This window comes from Gossypium hirsutum, chromosome A09 (assembly GCF_007990345.1).
Source record: "Gossypium hirsutum isolate 1008001.06 chromosome A09, Gossypium_hirsutum_v2.1, whole genome shotgun sequence".
NCBI classification, from domain to species: domain Eukaryota; kingdom Viridiplantae; phylum Streptophyta; class Magnoliopsida; order Malvales; family Malvaceae; genus Gossypium; species Gossypium hirsutum.
Window position 1 is genome coordinate 6192239 of NC_053432.1, and position 19246 is coordinate 6211484.

The 19246-nt window shown below is 32.2% G+C and overlaps 3 protein-coding genes, 1 long non-coding RNA gene and 1 pseudogene across 14 annotated transcripts; all 5 read right to left on the reverse strand.

Annotated features, from left to right (window-relative positions):
* Positions 1–577: 577 nt before the first annotated feature.
* Positions 578–5627, reverse strand: LOC107888626 (uncharacterized). 11 transcript variants are annotated; one of them, XR_005901535.1, is made up of 4 exons: positions 5383–5627; positions 2881–4314; positions 1209–2496; positions 578–952 (listed from the first exon to the last, which is right to left on the reverse strand). XR_005901535.1 is itself a non-coding variant. In XM_041077460.1 (3 exons), the coding sequence occupies exon 2, from the start codon at positions 4159–4161 to the stop codon at positions 2890–2892; it is 1272 nt and encodes a 423-aa protein (XP_040933394.1). In that variant the 5' UTR covers positions 4162–4314; positions 5345–5572; the 3' UTR covers positions 1155–2496; positions 2881–2889. The 11 variants fall into 11 exon arrangements, 6 of the variants coding, with proteins under 6 accessions (XP_040933394.1, XP_040933395.1, XP_040933398.1 ...); XR_001681427.2 differs by having other exon boundaries at positions 5345–5572; XR_005901537.1 differs by having other exon boundaries at positions 1209–2444; positions 5345–5565.
* On the reverse strand, positions 1570–2363 carry LOC107889889 (MDIS1-interacting receptor like kinase 2-like). The gene is made up of 2 exons (XM_016814433.2): positions 2249–2363; positions 1570–2054 (listed from the first exon to the last, which is right to left on the reverse strand). The coding sequence occupies exons 1-2, from the start codon at positions 2361–2363 to the stop codon at positions 1570–1572; spliced, it is 600 nt and encodes a 199-aa protein (XP_016669922.2).
* Positions 5628–10491: 4864 nt separating the features above from the next.
* LOC107889890 (MDIS1-interacting receptor like kinase 2-like) lies at positions 10492–11987 on the reverse strand (annotated as a pseudogene).
* Positions 11976–18053, reverse strand: LOC107889891 (probable leucine-rich repeat receptor-like protein kinase At1g35710). The gene is made up of 7 exons (XM_041076107.1): positions 17228–18053; positions 14550–14603; positions 14257–14453; positions 13933–14213; positions 13661–13694; positions 12137–12423; positions 11976–12036 (listed from the first exon to the last, which is right to left on the reverse strand). Exons 1-7 carry the CDS (start codon positions 18051–18053, stop codon positions 11976–11978), a joined length of 1740 nt encoding a protein of 579 aa, XP_040932041.1.
* On the reverse strand, positions 13507–14218 carry LOC121206501 (uncharacterized). Its single transcript, XR_005901540.1, has 2 exons — positions 13933–14218; positions 13507–13826 (listed from the first exon to the last, which is right to left on the reverse strand). It is a non-coding gene; the product is annotated as an uncharacterized lncRNA (long non-coding RNA).
* Positions 18054–19246: the final 1193 nt, after the last annotated feature.

Genomic DNA, 19246 nt, shown 5'->3' on the forward strand with positions numbered 1-19246 from the left:
TTCATTAAAAAATTGTTCATTTTTATGATTCAAATCTCCATCTTTACCAATCGAAAATATGCTTTAAAATTTTCAAAAATTACAACTTTCCAACATGCTGACCTTTACGATAAGTATGCGCCCATTCCCTTCTCTTCTCTATTTTATTACATGTTTTCTGGTATGGGAATTAACTATATCATTTCGAAAATGAGCATCAAGCATGAGTTTGGGATTATCATTCAATGTGCAGGTAATTGATTTGAAATATATCAAACTCTCATTTCGAATTTGATTAATTATATCGTATTTGAGTTTTACTCCGACTTCGAATAGTATAAAATTTCTCCCCCAGTCGTGGTTTTATTGCAATGAGAGTTGCATTGAGATGAATTACAACTGCAAATTTCCGAACTTTAAGATGCTCATTGTCACTTAACAGCGTAAGCTTAACTGCATTGATGATAATGAATGAAATAATTGTAGGAAAACAAGAAAATAACTATGAATAACAGTGTCATGCCCTAGTGAATATTGATTCCACTTATCACTTTCCGTTGGTCCCTAAATTATCAAATCAACTTTAAAATTTTCAATAAGGTAATTTCTTTCATCTCTCATAAATATCTCATTATTCTTAAGCTTGATCAATGATATTTTATGAAAGAGGCATTGCAATTGGATACTTGACGTGTAGAAATTCTTTAGACACTAATATTATTGTTGGTCAAGCTTTGGGTCTAGCTCGTAAGCATGCAAAAGCAATGAAAACAATAAAAGTGATGTCTCCTACCATTTTTCGACTTGTTGGGGGTGATAATCAAAGGTCCAAAATTTCATTTAGCAACGAGACGATGATAATGATAGTGATGACAACAATTCACCAGGATGCTTTCCCATCAATATTTTCAATGCCAACACTCCAAAGCTATAAACATCACATTTTTCAGTCACACCAACGAATAAGCAAGTTCTACAATTAAAACAAAAAACCACTTAATTAGATGTTAATTTATATTTTCTATTCAAATGTGGTTGCATGTATAATTGCATTTGAATCTTCCAATCTCGAATTAATTTTTTTTTTATATTCGATCTTTCTTAATTTTGCTTTTCCTATTTGTTTCTATCATATCATTTCAATATGTAATTCAAAATAAATAACCAATACAAAGTAATAATGGATGAAACTAAATAAAAAGGAAAATAAGAGAGTGAAGGTGAAGAACCTGGGGCAATATATGCATATGTTCCAACAATTACAGTTTGATTAGATGAATCAGGATTAAGAAATCTTGCAGTCCCATAGTCAGCAATAAAAGCTTCCAATTCAGAGTTCAACAAAATGTTATTGCTTGAAATGTCTCGATGAATTTGGAGGTTGCAATCATGATGCATGTAAGATAGAGCCTGTGCGACACCTTTGACAATATTCACTCTTTTGATCCAATCCATTTCCACAACTTCATCATCAATACTCAAGGCATAAAACAAGTTTCCCCTTTCCATATATTCATAAATCAAGAACATGCACCGATTGTGAAGACAAAAATCCATGGAGCTTGACGATGTTTTTATGTCGTATTTCTGTTAAAAACTTGCTCTCATTTCGGAAACTTGTATCATAAGGTGGCTGCTCAGCTTCCAATCGGTGGAGTTTTTTAAAGCAACAACTTTGCCACTTGGTAAGACTACTCTGTAAACACTGCCATAACCACCCGTTCCAATGCAATATTTGATATCAAAATCCTCTGTTGCTTTGATGATGTCTTCAAATGCAATCTTTCCATCAAAATTCCAAATAGAGAATAAATATCCATTTTCGGTTGGACTTGGATCATGTTTCAAAGCTTTAGCTCTGTATTTTCGGCAAAGGATGAATATCACCAATGCAAAAGTTGAGACAAAAAATAACAAAGCTGGAACCGGAATAAAGACAAGCAGATTGTGCTTGACTTTGCTATTTCTTTCTTGATTTACAGTTGGGGATGAAGGGCAAGGAAGGAAGCCTTGAATGGAACCACATAAATCCTTGTTGCCTGTAATTGTCTCTGGTGCAATATGCAACAACCCATCTGGAATTGGACCCTTCAGGGAATTAAATGATAAATTGAGGTTTCACATAAACTAGAATTTCCAGGAATCATGCCCATTAAATTATTCCGACTGAGATTTAAAATGTTTAATTGAGTTAAACTCTCAAACTGGGAAGGTTTCACTACTTGGAGAAGGTTATGGCTTAGATCAAGCTAGTATAGTGATAAGCCACCAATTTGCAGGGGAATCCTTCCACTCAATTTGTTGTCTGAGAGATCTAAGTATTGCAGGGCATTCAAACTCTCAATATCAAGGGGTATGGGACCTTCTAAAAGATTCGAAGCCATGGATAGATACCATAAATTAGGTAAATGAAGTAGAGATGAAGGGATGGAACCATGTAAAAGATTTCTCTCAAGCTGCAACGACTGCAAATTGGTCAAATGGCATAGAGCTGAAGGGATGGAACTGGAAATATAGCTGGAATCAAGGTGTAAATTAGAAACAACTAAAATTTATTAAAAATTAGAAACAAAATTATAAAATCGTAAAAAAATATAAAAAAAATAAAAAATCAATATTTTAAAATTATAAATTAAAATTATAAATTATAAAAATTATAAAACGTTTTTTTTATGTATTTTATAATTTTTTATGATTTTTTAAAAAATTTTACAATTATTTTTTCTAATTTTAAATATTATTTTATATTTTTAAATAGTGTTATTCAAGTCTTGACACATTCTCTAAAATAGTGCACATATTCCGCAAGAATGGTAAATAAAATAAAACTAAATTTAAAAAAACATTGTCAAGACTTGAATAACATGATGTAATTGCTAATCAGGAATGCCAAAATATAACCTTAAAACATCATAGAGCTTTTGACGAGATAATCTTAGGTCCAAGACTGATCCCATGTAGAAAGAAGGCATTTCCTCGATATGTGAAAAATCTCTCCTCAGGCCCTACAAACCATAAGTGACCTTGCAACTCCAGATTCCCTTTCATACCTGCTGTTTCCCATAAAAACTTGAATAACCCCAGAGCCCTATCCAACTGCTTAACCCCACTCCAAACCATCTTCTCCTCATTTGAAGTCAGAACTCTTCCGATGCACAAGGTAAACCTATTCTCAATACCGTTGCCATACATTGCTCCACACAAATCCACTTCAAGATCTCTAACCTGCCCGTAGAGGTAATACAATAAAAGTGTGAACAAGCACCGTGACGAGTGTCCCAATGTCTTAGATAGCTTCCTTTGTACAAGGCTTTCTTGGTGCCTAGAATCCTTATACCCAATACTGTTATCAACTAACACATCCCTAATCTGAGACACACCTTCTTTCATCACCTCAATCGTTTTCAAATGATAAAGCCATTCCTTCTCACTCTTCAAGCAATTAATGAGATCAGTAAACATCTCAAGAACATCCTCCCATTTGTGAGGAGAGTCAACAACTTTTGCAGGCGAAAGTCGAATCCATGAAGCAGAATCAAAGTCATAAGAAACAGCAGACTCATCCAAGAACTTAAGGCAGCTAGAAACTATCTGCTTACCCATCTTAGTTCCTTTACTTGGGAGTTGGAAATTCAATAAATCAATCTCCAATTTCAGTTCATTCAATATTTTCTCAAGGGCACCCATCCATATCCTGTGTTGTGTAACCTGAGGACATATTGTTAGACGCACCAACTTCCTCTGTTGAGCTGTAACATTCAAAACATTGCTCACTAAGGTTAATGAATTCACAATCATGGGCTCCCTTTCACTAGGTTTACCAAAACAGTCAAATGAAGATATTTTTTTCTTTAGCATTTGTTGAACTGATGGGGACCCAATAAAGACTCTTACAAGTGACTTGAAAGCATTCATTCTATGTTCAATTCGATCACTGATGATGATCGAATTGTCATTTGCATTCACAAGACGTCCATCAACTGAATCCACATCTTTTAACAAGTGGGCCAATCTTGTCAACTTTGAAAACGCCTTTTCGTACCATTCATGAGGTAAGACCTCTTTGTCGGAATCCCTTGTGCAGTGATATAACATTGCATTAAAATGCAGAGCACCATTTAGGTTTGTTTCACAATACTTTGAGCCTTGGAGAACATTTTGAACAACTTTAAAAGCCTTCATCAGTTGGCCAAATCTTTTACTATGATATATCTAAAAAACTGGACCTCACAACCACCAATTATAAAACAACATTATCACATCAACCAGTCGAAAGTAGCAATACTTGTGCTTCCCATGGCTTCTTCTTCTTCTTAGTGCTTTCTTTCTTATTCACTGTTACATCCAAATAGGCCAAGCATATATATAAAATAGATTTTATAACTACAGGCTAAAAACAAGAGAAGCAACTTAAAAGCAAATAATGCAACTGAAAGCAGAAACCAACATAGCTTTTCAAACAATTGAGAATAGTAGAACAACAAATCAACCTAAAACGTCGAAATAGCCAAAACCTAGAACCTGTTCACTTAAAAGATTACAACTCAATTTCCCTTCATGTAAACATGCTATAAGCCTAGGTAACACAGATGAATATATCAGTAATCACACAAAAACTTCCCATTCAGATGATATATAGAGATACCTTGGGTCTACTTGAAATTTTCTATCAAATTCCATTTGCAAATAATACCCACCAGCACACAAACAATCCCAACTAAGTTCATCGATGAGCTCCATTCAAAACTATTTTAAAGAATATCTACCCAATCCTTACTGATGAATGCAAACACCTAGCAGTATGAAAAAGAAAACATCTATGCATACACGAATCATGACAATCTCCAGTATGATCATGAAACCCAAAACAGCACAATACAAAATGCAAAAAATTGGAGGGAAAAACAACTAAACCCTAATACTGAATTACAAACATAGAACATTAAAATTTGATACAGCGAGAAGTTCCCCCTTCTTAGACAGTCTTAGCTTAAAATTGTCAAAAGAGAAACAGAGAAAAACGAATAAATTGTCAAAAGAGAAAAGCGAACACTATCAGCTTCAGTAAATAACAAAATTGAAGAAATCAAACAGATGAAACCTAGAAAATGAGAATAAAAACGGATTAAGAACTAAATCATTCCAAGAATATTCGTTATGAACAATGTAAATGTCAGATGAAATCTTGATTGCAGTGGTTGTTGAATCAATCACTAAAAGAAAAGGAAAGTAGCAAAAGATAGATCGATTAGTACTTTTTTAGAGATGATTTTCAATAAGACGAAGCTAACAAAAAGCAAAGAGAGCTCTACTCAAAATCGGAAATGAGAGCCAAATATAAATCACAAAGCGATAGAGTAGATACAGTTAAGTACTGAGAAGATCGCCACGAAAAATCATTACGATGTCAGCGGCAACGGTGAGAGTGAGAGAGACTTTAAGCCGAAAAATAGATTGAAGAGGAAGAGAGCTGCACTCCGGTGGTATCAGTTGGCCCGAGGGACGTCGGCGATGGCTGACTGGATAGTGGAGTAAAGGCGGCCTCTAGAGCAAATGGAGGAGAGTAAAGAGTCAAAAATAATAAAGGAACCAAAACCCATCTGGGACCTTCGCGTGAAAAAGAGCGGAAGGGAAAAGGAGAAATTTTCTCTTCAGTCCCTGTCACTTTTTGGGTAAACTATTTTTTAACTTTTCCTTTTACATATTTAAAATTGAATCGTTTTAATTTTCATATTTCAAATTTTAAATCAACTTGCTAAATAACGCAAAAAATAAAAATAAAAATAAAAGCAATGATTCATATGCTTCTTAATAATAAATAAGCATTGAAGCTATTAACATAATTAAGGATGACGTTTACGGAAACTCTAGTTTTGGAAAGAAAAATCTATACGGTATTGAAGCTTCTTACCCACGGGATTATTCTACATATCTCTAGAGAGGACAATAAACTTGCAGACAAGATCATTAAGGCAGTAAAGGATAGAAGAACCGATTTACGGTTGATAAAGGAGTCCACACAGATGTCTTTTGTTTAGTGTTTGATTTTTAAGTTGTTTTGTTTTTTCACAAAAAAAAGGACATGATATTTTATTTATATTATAAAATTTACGGTTAAATATTAATTATTACAAATATTTGTAAATATTATTTTAATATAATTTTATTATAAGTATAAAAATAATTCATAAGTTATATAATGCATTCAAAAAATAGTAAGATATTAATTAATAATACAAAAATAATAATTACTTTTAATTTAAGGTTAAATTTGTCAATTTTTGTTTATTTTTAACCTATTTTATGATATTATTTTACTTAAAGTAATAATATTACATGTCTGTCCGATTCAATCAACTAAATAACATAATATTTTATTATCTCTCCATTATTTCATTAAACTATAATTATTTCATTCTTGCTCAATTCTATTACAATCAACCAAACATATATTAAGATTTATGAATTTTGGTTAAAGCAATGCAAATTTACTATGATAATCAATTCGCCGTTGTAATTGTGAAGAACTTTGTCTTTTATGGAAAGACAAAACATTTCAAGATTAAGTATCATTTTGTGAGAGAAGTTGAACAGAGCGAAGAAGTAATTTTAATTCATTGTTGCACAGAGAATCAACTGACGAACATTCTGACCAAGCCTCTTGGAAAAACGAAGTTTGAGAAATGAAATTGGTGTTCGCTGTATGGAGGCTAAGGAGGAGTATTGTGAGATAGCCATCCATGCAACAACTCTCTCAATTGACGAGATACAAATGTGCAAACCAAAAGTGCAAACCAAAAATGTAAACCAAAGTGACGGACAAGCCAAAGAATAAGCCAAAGTGGCGAACAAACCAAAAGACAAGCTAAAGTACTACAAGAAAAATGGTGGACTGTCAACTGATGAACTATTTGACGAACAACTATTGACAGACTATCCCAAAGCTTATGATACAAGTTAGCAAGTTGTCAACTTGTTAGAAAAAGTTGTCAAATTATAACTTGCTAGAAAAAGTTGTCAAATTATTTATCTTCATTTTGATAGGATAATTTAAGCGCTGACTAGATAGAAATCAGCCAATGGAGTAAATCTCATGTACTTAAACTTGTCAACTTCTAGTTGGAAAATTTTCCTATTTAAAGTCATCTTTGTATGTAAATTATGTATTGAAAAATTGAAAAATATAGCAAATCACATTTCATTGCTAAAATTTGATCTGTCCATCTTCTCTTTCTTAGACTAAAAAACCAACAGGGAGGATGTTGTGGCCAATCTGGTTGAACCAATACCCAAAGTTGGAACAATGGCAACCAAGAATGCAATCCAAACATAAGAAAGAACTTAATCAATATAAACAATGTTATAGCCCAATTTTGCCCCATTTACAACTTCAACCCGAATGGCCCATTTACATTTTACAAAACCCATTTAAACCAAACACCTACCCAAAATACCTAAAACCCTTACAAACCAAAACCCCAACAGCAACCCACACTTAAACCCCAACCTTTCAGCCCAAATACATTACAACTAAACCCACAAAACCCAAACTCGTTTACAACATTTTAAACCCAAACATCAGCCCAACTATCCAAAAGCCCAAAACCTAAAATTAACCTAGCCCATTAGACAAACTAGGGTTTCAGAAAAGCTGAAACCCTAGCCACCTTGTCCCATTCGGCCACTTGCCTCTGCCACCACCTGCTCACTGCAGCACCGGCCACCAACTCGAGTCACCTCCACCGCCACAGCACCTGCAAGCAATTAAAACGAAAAGACAGAAAGTAGAAAGAGATTTTTGTACAATGGCTATAAAAGCTGATTTTAAACTTTGTAAAAGGGTCGGTTGTTTTTATCAATACAAAGCAGTAAATTTCTAGAGTACAAAAACAGTCTTCACAATATCAAAAACCAGATTCAAGCACATAAACAAGGCAACAAATAGCGAACACGAAAGGTTGTTGATTTTGTTTTATTCCTTTCTTTGAAACTACGCATATATTCATACATATTTTATTTTTATTTGTGTTCTATGTATATATATAATATATATTAATAAGTTTTTTTTAAAAAAGAAAAAAGCGAAAAAACTAAAATTTTTACCTTTTTCGAAAATTTGGCCACCGTGTACGGTGGCCGGCGACGGTGGCGCATGGCTGAGGTACGGCGCCAGAGTCTCACCAGAAATTCCTAGGCTGAGTGAGGGCTGAGAGAGAGAGAGAGAGAGAGCTTTTTTGAAGAAAAAGAAAGAAAAAATGAATTTTTTACAAAATTTTTTGCTTTTATAACAATATGAAAAAATGCGATTTTGCATTAAAGACCCAGGGCATAAAACGACGTCATTTGCCCTGGGTCGGACTGACCTGACCCATACCCGCTTAGGATCCGCATGTTTTTTATGGAATGGCTAATTGCACTTTTAGCCCTTCCGCTTTTTTATAGCTTTGTAATTCAATTTTTCGTATTTTTAATTTTACCCAGAAATTTTGTTTTTGTTTCATTTTGGTCCCTGAGTTTTAGGCCGAATGGTTTATTGCCCAATCCAGTCCCTCTTATTTGTTTGCGTGTGCAATTTAGTCCTTTCCCCTTTATTTCCTTTTAAATTTTCCCCAAAACTTTGTCATTAGTTCAATTTTAGTCCTTTCTTATTTATTTTTGCTTCTTTATTAAATATTATTATTATTATTTCTAATATTATTAATATTATAAATATTATTATTATTATTTTATATATTAGTGTATGTTTTCATTATACATGCACACGTATATATATTTATATATGGTATTATTTTTAGTTATTTTAATTTCATATTGTTATTTTTAGTATTAAATATTATATTTATTATTAATATTGGTATATATTTTATTATATATGTATATATACACTTTTTATATAGTATTATCATTTCTATTATTATATTTATTATTATGTTTATTATTTTCACTATTATTATTTTTTATCATTATTATACATATACATATAGATGTTTTTAAATACTTATTATGAATATATTATTTTCTTATTATATTATTACGTATATTTCTTTTTTTAATATTATATTTTTATATATTATGCATATATATATTTTAATATCCTATTATTCATATATTTTATTATGTATATATTTTTAATAACTACATTATGTCTGTATTTGTAACACTATATTATGTACATACTTTTAATATTATTATGTATTTATTTTAATATATATGTACATATTTATGTAGTATTATATATATATTAGTATTTCTAATATATATTGTATATGTTCATTTTATATATATTATGTATATATTTAATATTATTATGTATACACTTTTCATTCCTATTATTACATATGGCACTATTAGTATTTTTAGTATTATGTTTACGTTACTTCACCTATTGTTATTATATGTTTATGTATATGTTCGTCTCTATTTCGTATTTAATATTATTGTTATCATGTTTAATATCGCATACATTGTTATTGTTTTTAATATTATTGTCATATTTATTATTTGCTTTGATGTATTTCTAACCCTTTTATATATTTTTGTTTCTCGCCCATTTTATATCATTTTGCTGTTCACTACTTTAAAGATTTTTATTCATGTTTTTTATTAATTTCAATAACTAAGGCAATGAACCGATTTAATATTAAGTCATCGATTTCATCGCTATGTTGGGTGAAATTCGTCTGCTCATGTAAAAAAACGGAACACCCTTCTAAAAAACCGAAAACTAAAAATTCTCATTTTTCAATCGAATCACGATTAAATGTCAAATTGAATTCGTGTTTTTGAAAATCAAGACGACACATGTTTAATAAAGATACCAATTTTGGGCGTCGCGAGGGTGCTAATACCTTCCTCGCACGTAACTGACTCCCGAACCCAACTTTACTTTGGTTTTTTGACTTAGACCTAATCTTGACCTTCTTTTTGTTTAAAAAAAATGAATTTTCTTTTAAAAGAAGAGGATTTATTAGGTGTCCGATCACACCTAGGAAAAATGATCAGTGGCAACTCCCTTTTTAATAAAACCGAAAACAAAGTTATTGCTTTGGAAGTCAAGGTCTTCCTCCTATCTTTTGGTTTGAGCCCAGTCGTTACGGTTTGCCATGAGATGTCTTGGAACCAGAATACAATTTCTATCAAGTACAAGTGAATATTTACTGGTCTCTCATCTTTACATTGCCAGTAATTGCTTAGAAATCTAATGGAAGCAGCATGCTTCCTCGCTCTTTGTGGAGATCTCCTAGGCCAACTTGACTGGTCTCACATGTAAATCTTTTTCTTCAGTTATAGTAGTTTGTTAGCTAAATCATGACTCTTTCGATCAACATAACTAATATTTATTTAATTCATCAAATAATAATCAAATTACAAAATGAATTACTCCATTATAGATAAATCAGTTATAGTGTTTTATTTAATTCAGTTATAGTACTGAATAATAAGAAATGGTTTCTAAATCACTAGAATTATTGATAATCATAGATCTGCAAAACCAAACCCCAAGCATCCGATATTGCATGGAAAGACTGGAAGTGAAGAGATCAAATAATGCTACACATGAAAATCAAGTTGAAGAACTAGCATGGAGTTCAACAATTTCCCCTGACTTCTGAGATTGAATTTTGGCTTCATCATCCATATACAGATCATGCTCCTTGAGTTGCAGCAGAGAGATAGCTTGGAGACGATCTGCCACTGGTCTTTTCCGGGAACGAAATTCTTGAGACGCACACTTCATTGTTGGTCGGAACTTTGGGTTCGACCTTAAGCAAGCAAAGGCCACTGTTGCAGCAAAAACAATATCCTTTGCAACTCTTCGATCGCTTGGAAGCGATAAACGTGGATCTAAAATATCACTTAACATTATATTCTTGGAAAATGATGCCGATAGTGATACCAAGAGTTCACAAGGATGCTTTCCCATGAGTGTTTCAAGTGCCAATACTCCAAAACTATAGACATCGCATTTTTCGGTTACAACCATAGTATAAACAAGTTCTGCATTTAACAACAAAAGAAACGCAATTAAAATATAATCGTTAAAATCATGTAAAAAATAAAAAATCTGCAGTCTTTATAACAAAAGAACTTGAGCACTTGATAATTCATGGCACTATATGCATAAACTGTTGCTAATCTTTAACCACAAGCATTTGAAAAATACCTAATATGCCAATTTTCATTATGGTCTAAGAATCGGGGTCTAGTTTTCAATACCTACAAGGCATACTTACAACCCAAAGTAGAATAACAAAACAAAAACAGACTCAAAGTTTAGAAACTTGACCTGGTGCAATATAACTGTAGGTGCCAACAAGCATTGTTTGATTAGACGAATCAGGATCAATGAGTCTAGCTGTGCCAAAATCCGAGACACAAGCCTCAAGATTGGAGTTCAATAAAATGTTATCGCTTGATATGTCTCGATGAACTATTGGTGGGTGGCAATCATGATGCAGATAAGATAAAGCACATGCTGTATCTTTGATTATCTTCACTCTTTTGATCCAATCCAGCTCCATTGCTTCGTTATCATAGGCGAGAACACAAAATAAGCTCCCTCGAGCCATGTATTCGTAAATCAAAAACATGCAACGATTATGGAGACAAAATCCATGAAGCTTCACTATGTTCTTGTATCGTATTTCTGATAATATTTTTGCCTCATTCTTGAAACTCTTGTCAAAAGCTAGGACCTGCTTCTCTACGATGAAGTTTCTTCAAGGCAACAATCTTTCCACTTGGTAACTGCGCTCTATAAACACTACCGTAACCTCCAGTCCCAATACAGTATCGGATGTCAAAGTCGTTGGTCGCCTCAATGATATCTTCAAATGCAATTCTTCCATCAAAGTTCAAGATTGAGAATAAATCTCCATTTTTTGTGACATTTGGTTCAGGAATGTTATCTTTGGCTCTGGATCTAAGGAAGAGTAAAACTCCTAAAGCCATGAAGGCCAAAAAAAAGAGAACTGGAAGAATGATTTCAACAATTTTTAGCTTGTTGCTTGATTTAGAAGGGCAAGGAGAGAAATCTGGTAGGTTTCCACATAAATACTTATTTCCCCAAAATGAATCAGATGAAAACTTATAACTCAAGTATTCTGGAATAGGTCCCTCTAGAGAATTATAGGACAGATTGAGAGTTTCCAAGAACCAAAAAGATTCAGGAATCATGCCTGTTAGATTGTTGTGGCTAAGGTCCAAATCGTTCAAGTAAAGATCGTTATGAAAGTGATGCGGTATTTCTCCCTCGATGAAGTTATGACTGAGATCAAGAGTATGATGAGGGCAAGTGAAGACTTCAAAGGGAATGCTTCCAGTTATATGATTGTTACTCAAATACAATCCTTCTAACACTGAGCAATTTCCAATTTGAGATGGAATAGGTCCAATCAATTTGTTACTGGAGAGGTCAAGGAAACTTAGGGTACGTTTGGTTCGCTGTATTGGATTAGAGGTGTAATGGAATAGATGTGTAATAGCAAATCAACTGTTTGGTTGAATGTAATGGAATATAGGCGTAATAGTAAAGCTGTGTTTGGTTGAATGTAATAGAGGTGTAATAGCATAATGGAGAAAACTAAAATGACCAGAATACCCTTAGCATAAATTTGTTTTGGTAAATGATTATTGTTATTGTTATTTAAATTTTAATAAGATTATTTATTATCAAAAATAAATAATTTAATCATATTTAAACATAATTATTATTTAATATATTTTAATTAAAATATATAATTTAATAAAATTCTTAATAATTAGCAGAAATTTATTTTGGTAAATTATTTTATTTAAATTTTAATAAGATTATTAATATCAATAATAAATAATTTACTCATATTTAAACATAATTATTATTAAATATATTTTAATTAAAATATATAATTTAATAAAATTCTTAATAATTAATATTCTTATATGAATTTACTCAAATCATAATATATGATACTGTAAAATATAAATTAAAATAATAATTATTAAATATATTTTAATTAAAATATATAATTTAATAAAATTCTAATAATCAATATTCTTATATGAATTTACTAAAATCATAATATATGATACTATAAAATATAATTTGAAATAATTAATATTAAATATATTTTAATTAAAATATATGATTTAATAAAATTTAAAATAATTATCTAGATTCAAATTTAAGAATTATTTACATGAACAAAAATATAATATTTGTTTCTAAGTTAATTATTTTAATAAAATAATTAAATATTTATATAACGGTGTTCTCATCTTTTGGTATTTTTATATGCAATTTTAAAGATTGAATCCAAACTTAAAAGAATATTTATTTGTAAGCATTTCACCGATTTACTTCAACTCAATTATTGATTAATTTTTAATAAACATAAATTCAATAACCATTACTATTATCTTCTGAATATTGTACTGAATTTTAGACAATTTTTTATTTTGAGAAAGGAGTTCATCATAAATGCATCACCCCTTGTCTAGTTCTCTAACCAAAGCAGGATAAACAGAATGGAACAAAAGAACATCAAGTAAAAAATAGTTGTATCTATCGAACACTGCATTTCAGGGCTTAAATTAAGCATATGTCCCAGTCCATGATCACACAATTTTGAGACAAGATTGGAAGTTCATTGTAGTTTAGATAATTGATTTATACATGGAATTAATTTCAAGTGTTGTTTACCTCTGATCCTATAGGCTGATATACCACAGACTTGCTATTTCCAAAGTTGAAAACTACCCTCACAGCCGTTAATGTATTAACAAAAAATAATAAGACATGATGTAACTATCTAAGATGTGGGTTCGCTACCGCTCGGCTCATCCAACATCTCAACCACAGGAGCATACTGCACAAGTTAAAAGCAGGAATGGTGAGGGATGATGTTGTTTATATACATATATAGAGAGAGAGAGAGATTGAAGTTCATGGAGATGAAAAAATCAGAGAGAGACCTCATCATTCTCTTCAAAGTAGATTCCATCAACTGCACTTTTCTGCTGGAACTCCCATCAAAGTAGATTCCGTTACAGATTTTCATTTTCCATCCCCATTTCCCATCCCTCTCCCTTTTCCTTACCATCCCTCCTCCTACTCTTATGATTTCCCTTCCCCCTTCACATCGTTGCTTTACTAACCCTCTTCCCCTACTCTGATTCTTTCCCTCTCCCCTACCATCCTTCCCCCTACTCCGGTTCTCTAATAAAGCATCGTTTATCAATCTGGATCCTCTTCTCTACTACACAAAGGGAGACAGTCCCAGCAACAACACAACTAACAAAAATTGCACCACCCAACACACTATTAAGACCCACTTCACATGTATTTGTCCCCAAAAATGTAGCTATATTGGCAAACACATCTGGTGCCCCATTTCTCAGTGGAAGGAGTGAAACCCCAACAATAGTTGGAGGCAACCTAAGTAGATGTGAAAGCTTCTCCAATGAACAACAAAAGTAATTCACTATCGTGTTGCCTAACAGATAAAACAAAGCAGCAAGCTAAACACCCAAAACTACATACCCTACTATCCTAAATCCTTCGCAACCATGAATACCAATGGAAAACTAACCTGTAATGAGCAAATCGGGGACGACTACGATGTAGAAGTGTTGGAACAAAGAACCTGTAACCAATAAAGGGAAATCGATGTTACAAAAATAATCAGTTTATAAAATTGATCATATACTTTACCAAAGCAACCTCTCTTTTAGTAACCATTCCTTTAGATTATTAAATATACCAACTTGGCAGCTTTGAATATATATGATTCAAAATGAATATTACAGCAAACATTATGAAAACAAGATAAAAACAAAGGAAATGGGTGATTCTGCAAAATATATTCAACTAAACAACAAATAAACTGTTAAAGAGTAATCATTGTAATATCAAAAGAATCTCGAAAACACAACACATGCTAAGGATGTTAAACACATGAAGGACCAGAAACAAGATAAATCAGATAGAAAGAACTAGGAAAAAAAAACAAGAGCTTGTATTAATGGAGGTTTTTTCTTTTGTCTGATATGTATGCAGCTAGTAGTATTTTTAGAGGTTATATATATACAGTCAAAAACACTAGCTGATCTCCATGAATGCCAATGCAGCTAGTAGTATTTTTAGAGGTTATATATATATATATACGGCATTGAAAACGTGTTGAGAATTGATCTCAACACAAATCAAATCCTTCACATATGGGCAGGGTTTAACCATAATAAAGCCTCCCGAACAGCCGAGACTTGTGCTAAATGTGGTGGCATAGTCAGCTTAAATGTTTTAACAAGTAGTTACTAAAAATTAAAAAATACAAGTGGAATTGGTTGGCATAGTCAGCTATCTAGTGCTCCTCTTTTTTTATTTGAATTGTTACAAATATTTACTGGTATTCTTTGAGTAAAAGGTTATATTCCATTTATGTCTGTGGTTTCAACTTTTACCTCCTGGCACCATGTGGTTCTTTTTTTTTCCTTTGGGTTACAATTATCATCCTGTATTTAAATTCTATAAACTCAGGGAGTTATGCCACTAAATTTATCAGCTAAATTATAAAAATACCCTCAACTCAGAAGTCATCTATTCACACTAAGGTTCTTTTCATAATTTTATTAGATAAAATTGGCATGCTAATCCTCTATGTAACTGAAACTTAACTACAAGGTTTTAATTGGAAAAGAAAAAATCATAAGGTGCTATGTGGGAATGGTTGAAATAGGAGTTGTATAGAATTTACCCCATATATTTTCAGCCTATGGTGTTCATACAGCCTATCTGAGTCTAGAGTAATTCAGGAGTGTCTCAATATATGTATATCAGGTGAGATTGTAATGTAAGTAATAATGAGCATTTTGTGAATACAAATAAATTATACAAGTAAATTGCTAACCTAAGTAAAACTTAATGTGTCAATGGTTGTATACATTTCTATTGGTCTGGTCTTTGTCTAAAACTGTCATTCAAATCTTACAGGCTAAAAGCATATTAACAACCATGGTCCAGATTGTTTTCTTGAATTTTCTTCCAACCTAATTTGTATAATGCTTTAGTATGTTATTATTTGAGAATGTTTTGCTAGTATTGATATGTGTTTGCTTGCATTCTTAATTTCTGGTTTTAACAGTTGTGATATTAAAATAGTGCAACTCCTATCTGAATTTCGGCCCCTTTCTATGAATTTCATATTTTGTATGTTGAATAAGCAGTTTAATCGAATATCAGCTAACATTTTGTAGGCATATTTTGTTGGGAGGGCTTTGACTCAAAAGCTGAAGGAGCTTATACCTAGACAAATGTTTAAAGTACCAATTCAAGTAAGATGCGCACACTTGAAATATTATTGAATGTTTTAACAAGTAAGGCAGAATTGCTCTTTATGAAGAAAAAGAAGCAGAAAGTACAAATCCTTGTTTAAAGAAGAAAACTAGGAATTGTGCAACTTTTTTCAATCATCTGCATTATTTGATCACACTGTGCAAGCAAAGCATATGTTTCAATCTAAAAAAGCTTTGCAAAGTAAAAAAGAATCCATGCAGATCAGCAAGCAGTGATCTTATCGGCTTTACTGCTTTGCTTTACAAGTGTGAACTACATTCACACCATCAATATGCATCACTTAGCATAAATTTATTTCCCCTCGCTTCCACCCGATCCTTGGGATCGATTAGTATAACAAGAAAAACGTTCTGGAACTAGCACCAAAAAATGAAACAAGCAAAACGAAGAAATAAAACTAGCAGAAAGAAAAAGAGTTAACTCGATATTCAAGCGAGTATTTAGCACCAAAAACAAAAACGAAGAAATAGAACTAGAAGAAACAAGCAAAGGGAAAATTCTGGGAAAAAACCCAACTCATTCAAAAAATGGCTGAAACTATTATTACGAAAAGATTCATGTAAAATGCTTCAAGAAATTAAAAAGTTTATTCATACCTCAAAAACCAAACGCCGAGACTGAGAGAAGAAACGATGAGGACAGAATCATCAACGAAAGCAGTGGGAAATGGGAGGAGAAATTATGAGGACAGAAGAGGAGAGGGTCGGTAGGGAGGGAGGGTAAAACAGAGAGTTGGGGAGGGAAGCCGGACGTAATACCTATTACTCGATTTGGGAAGGGATTAGAAAAGCAGGGAATTTGGGGATTAGGTGGGGATTGTATTACGCGCGTAATACCTATTACAGCGAACCAAACGCCGGATTAGGGGCGTAATGTAATAGCCGCGTAATTGGTCAGTAATGGATTACCTAATACACTGAACCAAACATGTCCTTAAAGCTTTCAAACTCTCCATTTCTTGTGGTAAGGGACCTTCTAAAAGATTGGAATCAAGATAGAAAAGGCTCAATCTGGATAAATTAAATATTGACAAAGGGATCGAACCATTGAGCTTGTTTTTACTTAGTTTCAATTCAGACAAATTCTTTAGGTTTCCAATTTCACGAGGAATTGCCCCAGTGATTTGATTAAAGGATAAGTCCAACAAATCCAAATTGGTTAAGTTGCCTAATGTAGAAGGGACAGGACCAATAATTTGGTTTTTGGATAAGTTCAACATTTTTAAATTGGTTAAGTTGGCCAAGGTAGGAGGGATAGGACCACGAATTTGGTTATTGGATAGGTCCAACTGTTTCAACCTCTTCATGTTTCCCCAGTCTAGGGGGATAGAACCGTTAATAGAGTTACCGGAAAGGTCGAGCTTTTCTAAGAGTGTAAATTTTCTGAGAGATGGAGGTAACCCACCTACTAGAGCATTGTGAGGAAGATTAAGGCACAAGAGTGAAGATAAAGCTCCTATTTCAGGCGAGATGCTTCCACTAACCGCTAGCCTTGTACTATAAATTTGAATGACCCTCCCAGCTTCATTGCATGATATACCTGGCCAGTTGCAATGTTCTGAAGTGCGATTGACGTACCCATCCCACCAACCAGTACGGAGGAGAGCTTCTGCTTCCATCTCTAGGGAGGATGTTGTGGGCAATCTGGTTGAACCAGTGCCCAAAGTTGGAACAATGACAACCACGAATGCAATCAAAACATAAGAAAGAACAAGAGTAGTGAAACAAAAAGGTGAGGACATCTTTAAGCTTTAATTTTTGTAGGTTTTGATAACAGCGTAGGTTAGTGATTTCCCGGCTAATAAACAAGTTTATTGCTTTGGAAGTCCAGGTCTTCCTCCTAAAGCTCAAGCTCGGTCGTGCTTTCAAAGTTTAAATTCAAATAAAATAAAACTAAAAATTATCAAATCTTATTTAATTTGAGGTGTTTAATTTTGTAGTTCAACTTCAAACTTGATTATTGATTCTCAAATTTAAATTTGAACTAAATAAAATTATTTATGAATATTAAAATAAAAAACTTGATTAACCTTACAAGCTACTTAATTCAAATATTAATATGCTCGAATTTAACTTGCTCAATAACTCAAATTTATTAATTTTAGAATTATCGAGCATAAATGTTTTATTTACACCTCTACTCACATGTAAATATTTTTCTTCAATTATGGTAGTTTGTTAGCTGAGCCATGTCTCTTTTGACCAGCATAACTAATATTTTATTATAATATTGTTTTGTTTGAAAATTAGTTATGTTTATTTTTAATATTGTTTGCGTTTTATTTTGTTTATTAAACTTTTGATTTTTTTAAAAAATTTTATCACTAAATTACGTGAAATCAAATATTTTAGTCACTGAACATTAACAGTCATTTAAAATTTGACGGAAGTATTGATGTGTGCTTTTTTAAATGCTTAGGATTAAATTTATTGAATATTTTAGAATTTGAACTAGAATGATAAATTTTGTAAATATTAAGGGTTAAAATTGTTGAATTTTTTTTATTTGTGATCAAATTGATAGAATATATAAACATTAGAGGGCTAAATTTGTTATAAGACCAGTAAAAAAACTCATATCAGCACTTCCATATATTTCAAACAGTTTTTAACATTGGATGAATAAAATAGTTGATTCTGTATAATTTAATGACCAAAATAGAACAAATTAAAAGTCCAGTAACCAAAATAGCATGTTGGCAATACTTTACTATAGTAACCAAAATAGTATGTAAAGTAATAAATTAATTTCAATTTACAAAGAAAGAAGTCCGCAACAACATTGATTTCCCTTAGAAACATGACAAAAATTTAAATTTCCGATGGACAAAACCAAGTAGTTAATTTTTTTGAGGATGTCAATGGTCAAGGAGATACCCCTATGTAGCCAATTCTTCAAATAGACCATGAGGTCAAAATTCCTTATGCATCATGC

Bases quoted from the DNA above. Each gene is read 5' to 3' on its own strand.
- LOC107888626 (XM_041077460.1), bottom strand. From the start codon at position 4,161: ATGAAGGCTTTTAAAGTTGTTCAAAATGTTCTCCAAGGCTCAAAGTAT.
- LOC107889889 (XM_016814433.2), bottom strand. From the start codon at position 2,363: ATGGCTTCGAATCTTTTAGAAGGTCCCATACCCCTTGATATTGAGAGT. The intron at 2,055-2,248 runs GTGGCTTATCAC...GTCCAATTCCAG, and splicing joins AAGGATTCCCCTGCAAATTG to ATGGGTTGTTGCATATTGCA.
- LOC107889891 (XM_041076107.1), bottom strand. From the start codon at position 18,053: ATGTCCTCACCTTTTTGTTTCACTACTCTTGTTCTTTCTTATGTTTTG. The intron at 12,424-13,660 runs GTAAACAACACT...AATCCAATACAG, and splicing joins ATCAGCCTATAGGATCAGAG to CGAACCAAACGTACCCTAAG. The intron at 12,037-12,136 runs GTTCTTGGAAAC...TGGGGAAATAAG, and splicing joins ATGATTCCTGAATCTTTTTG to TATTTATGTGGAAACCTACC.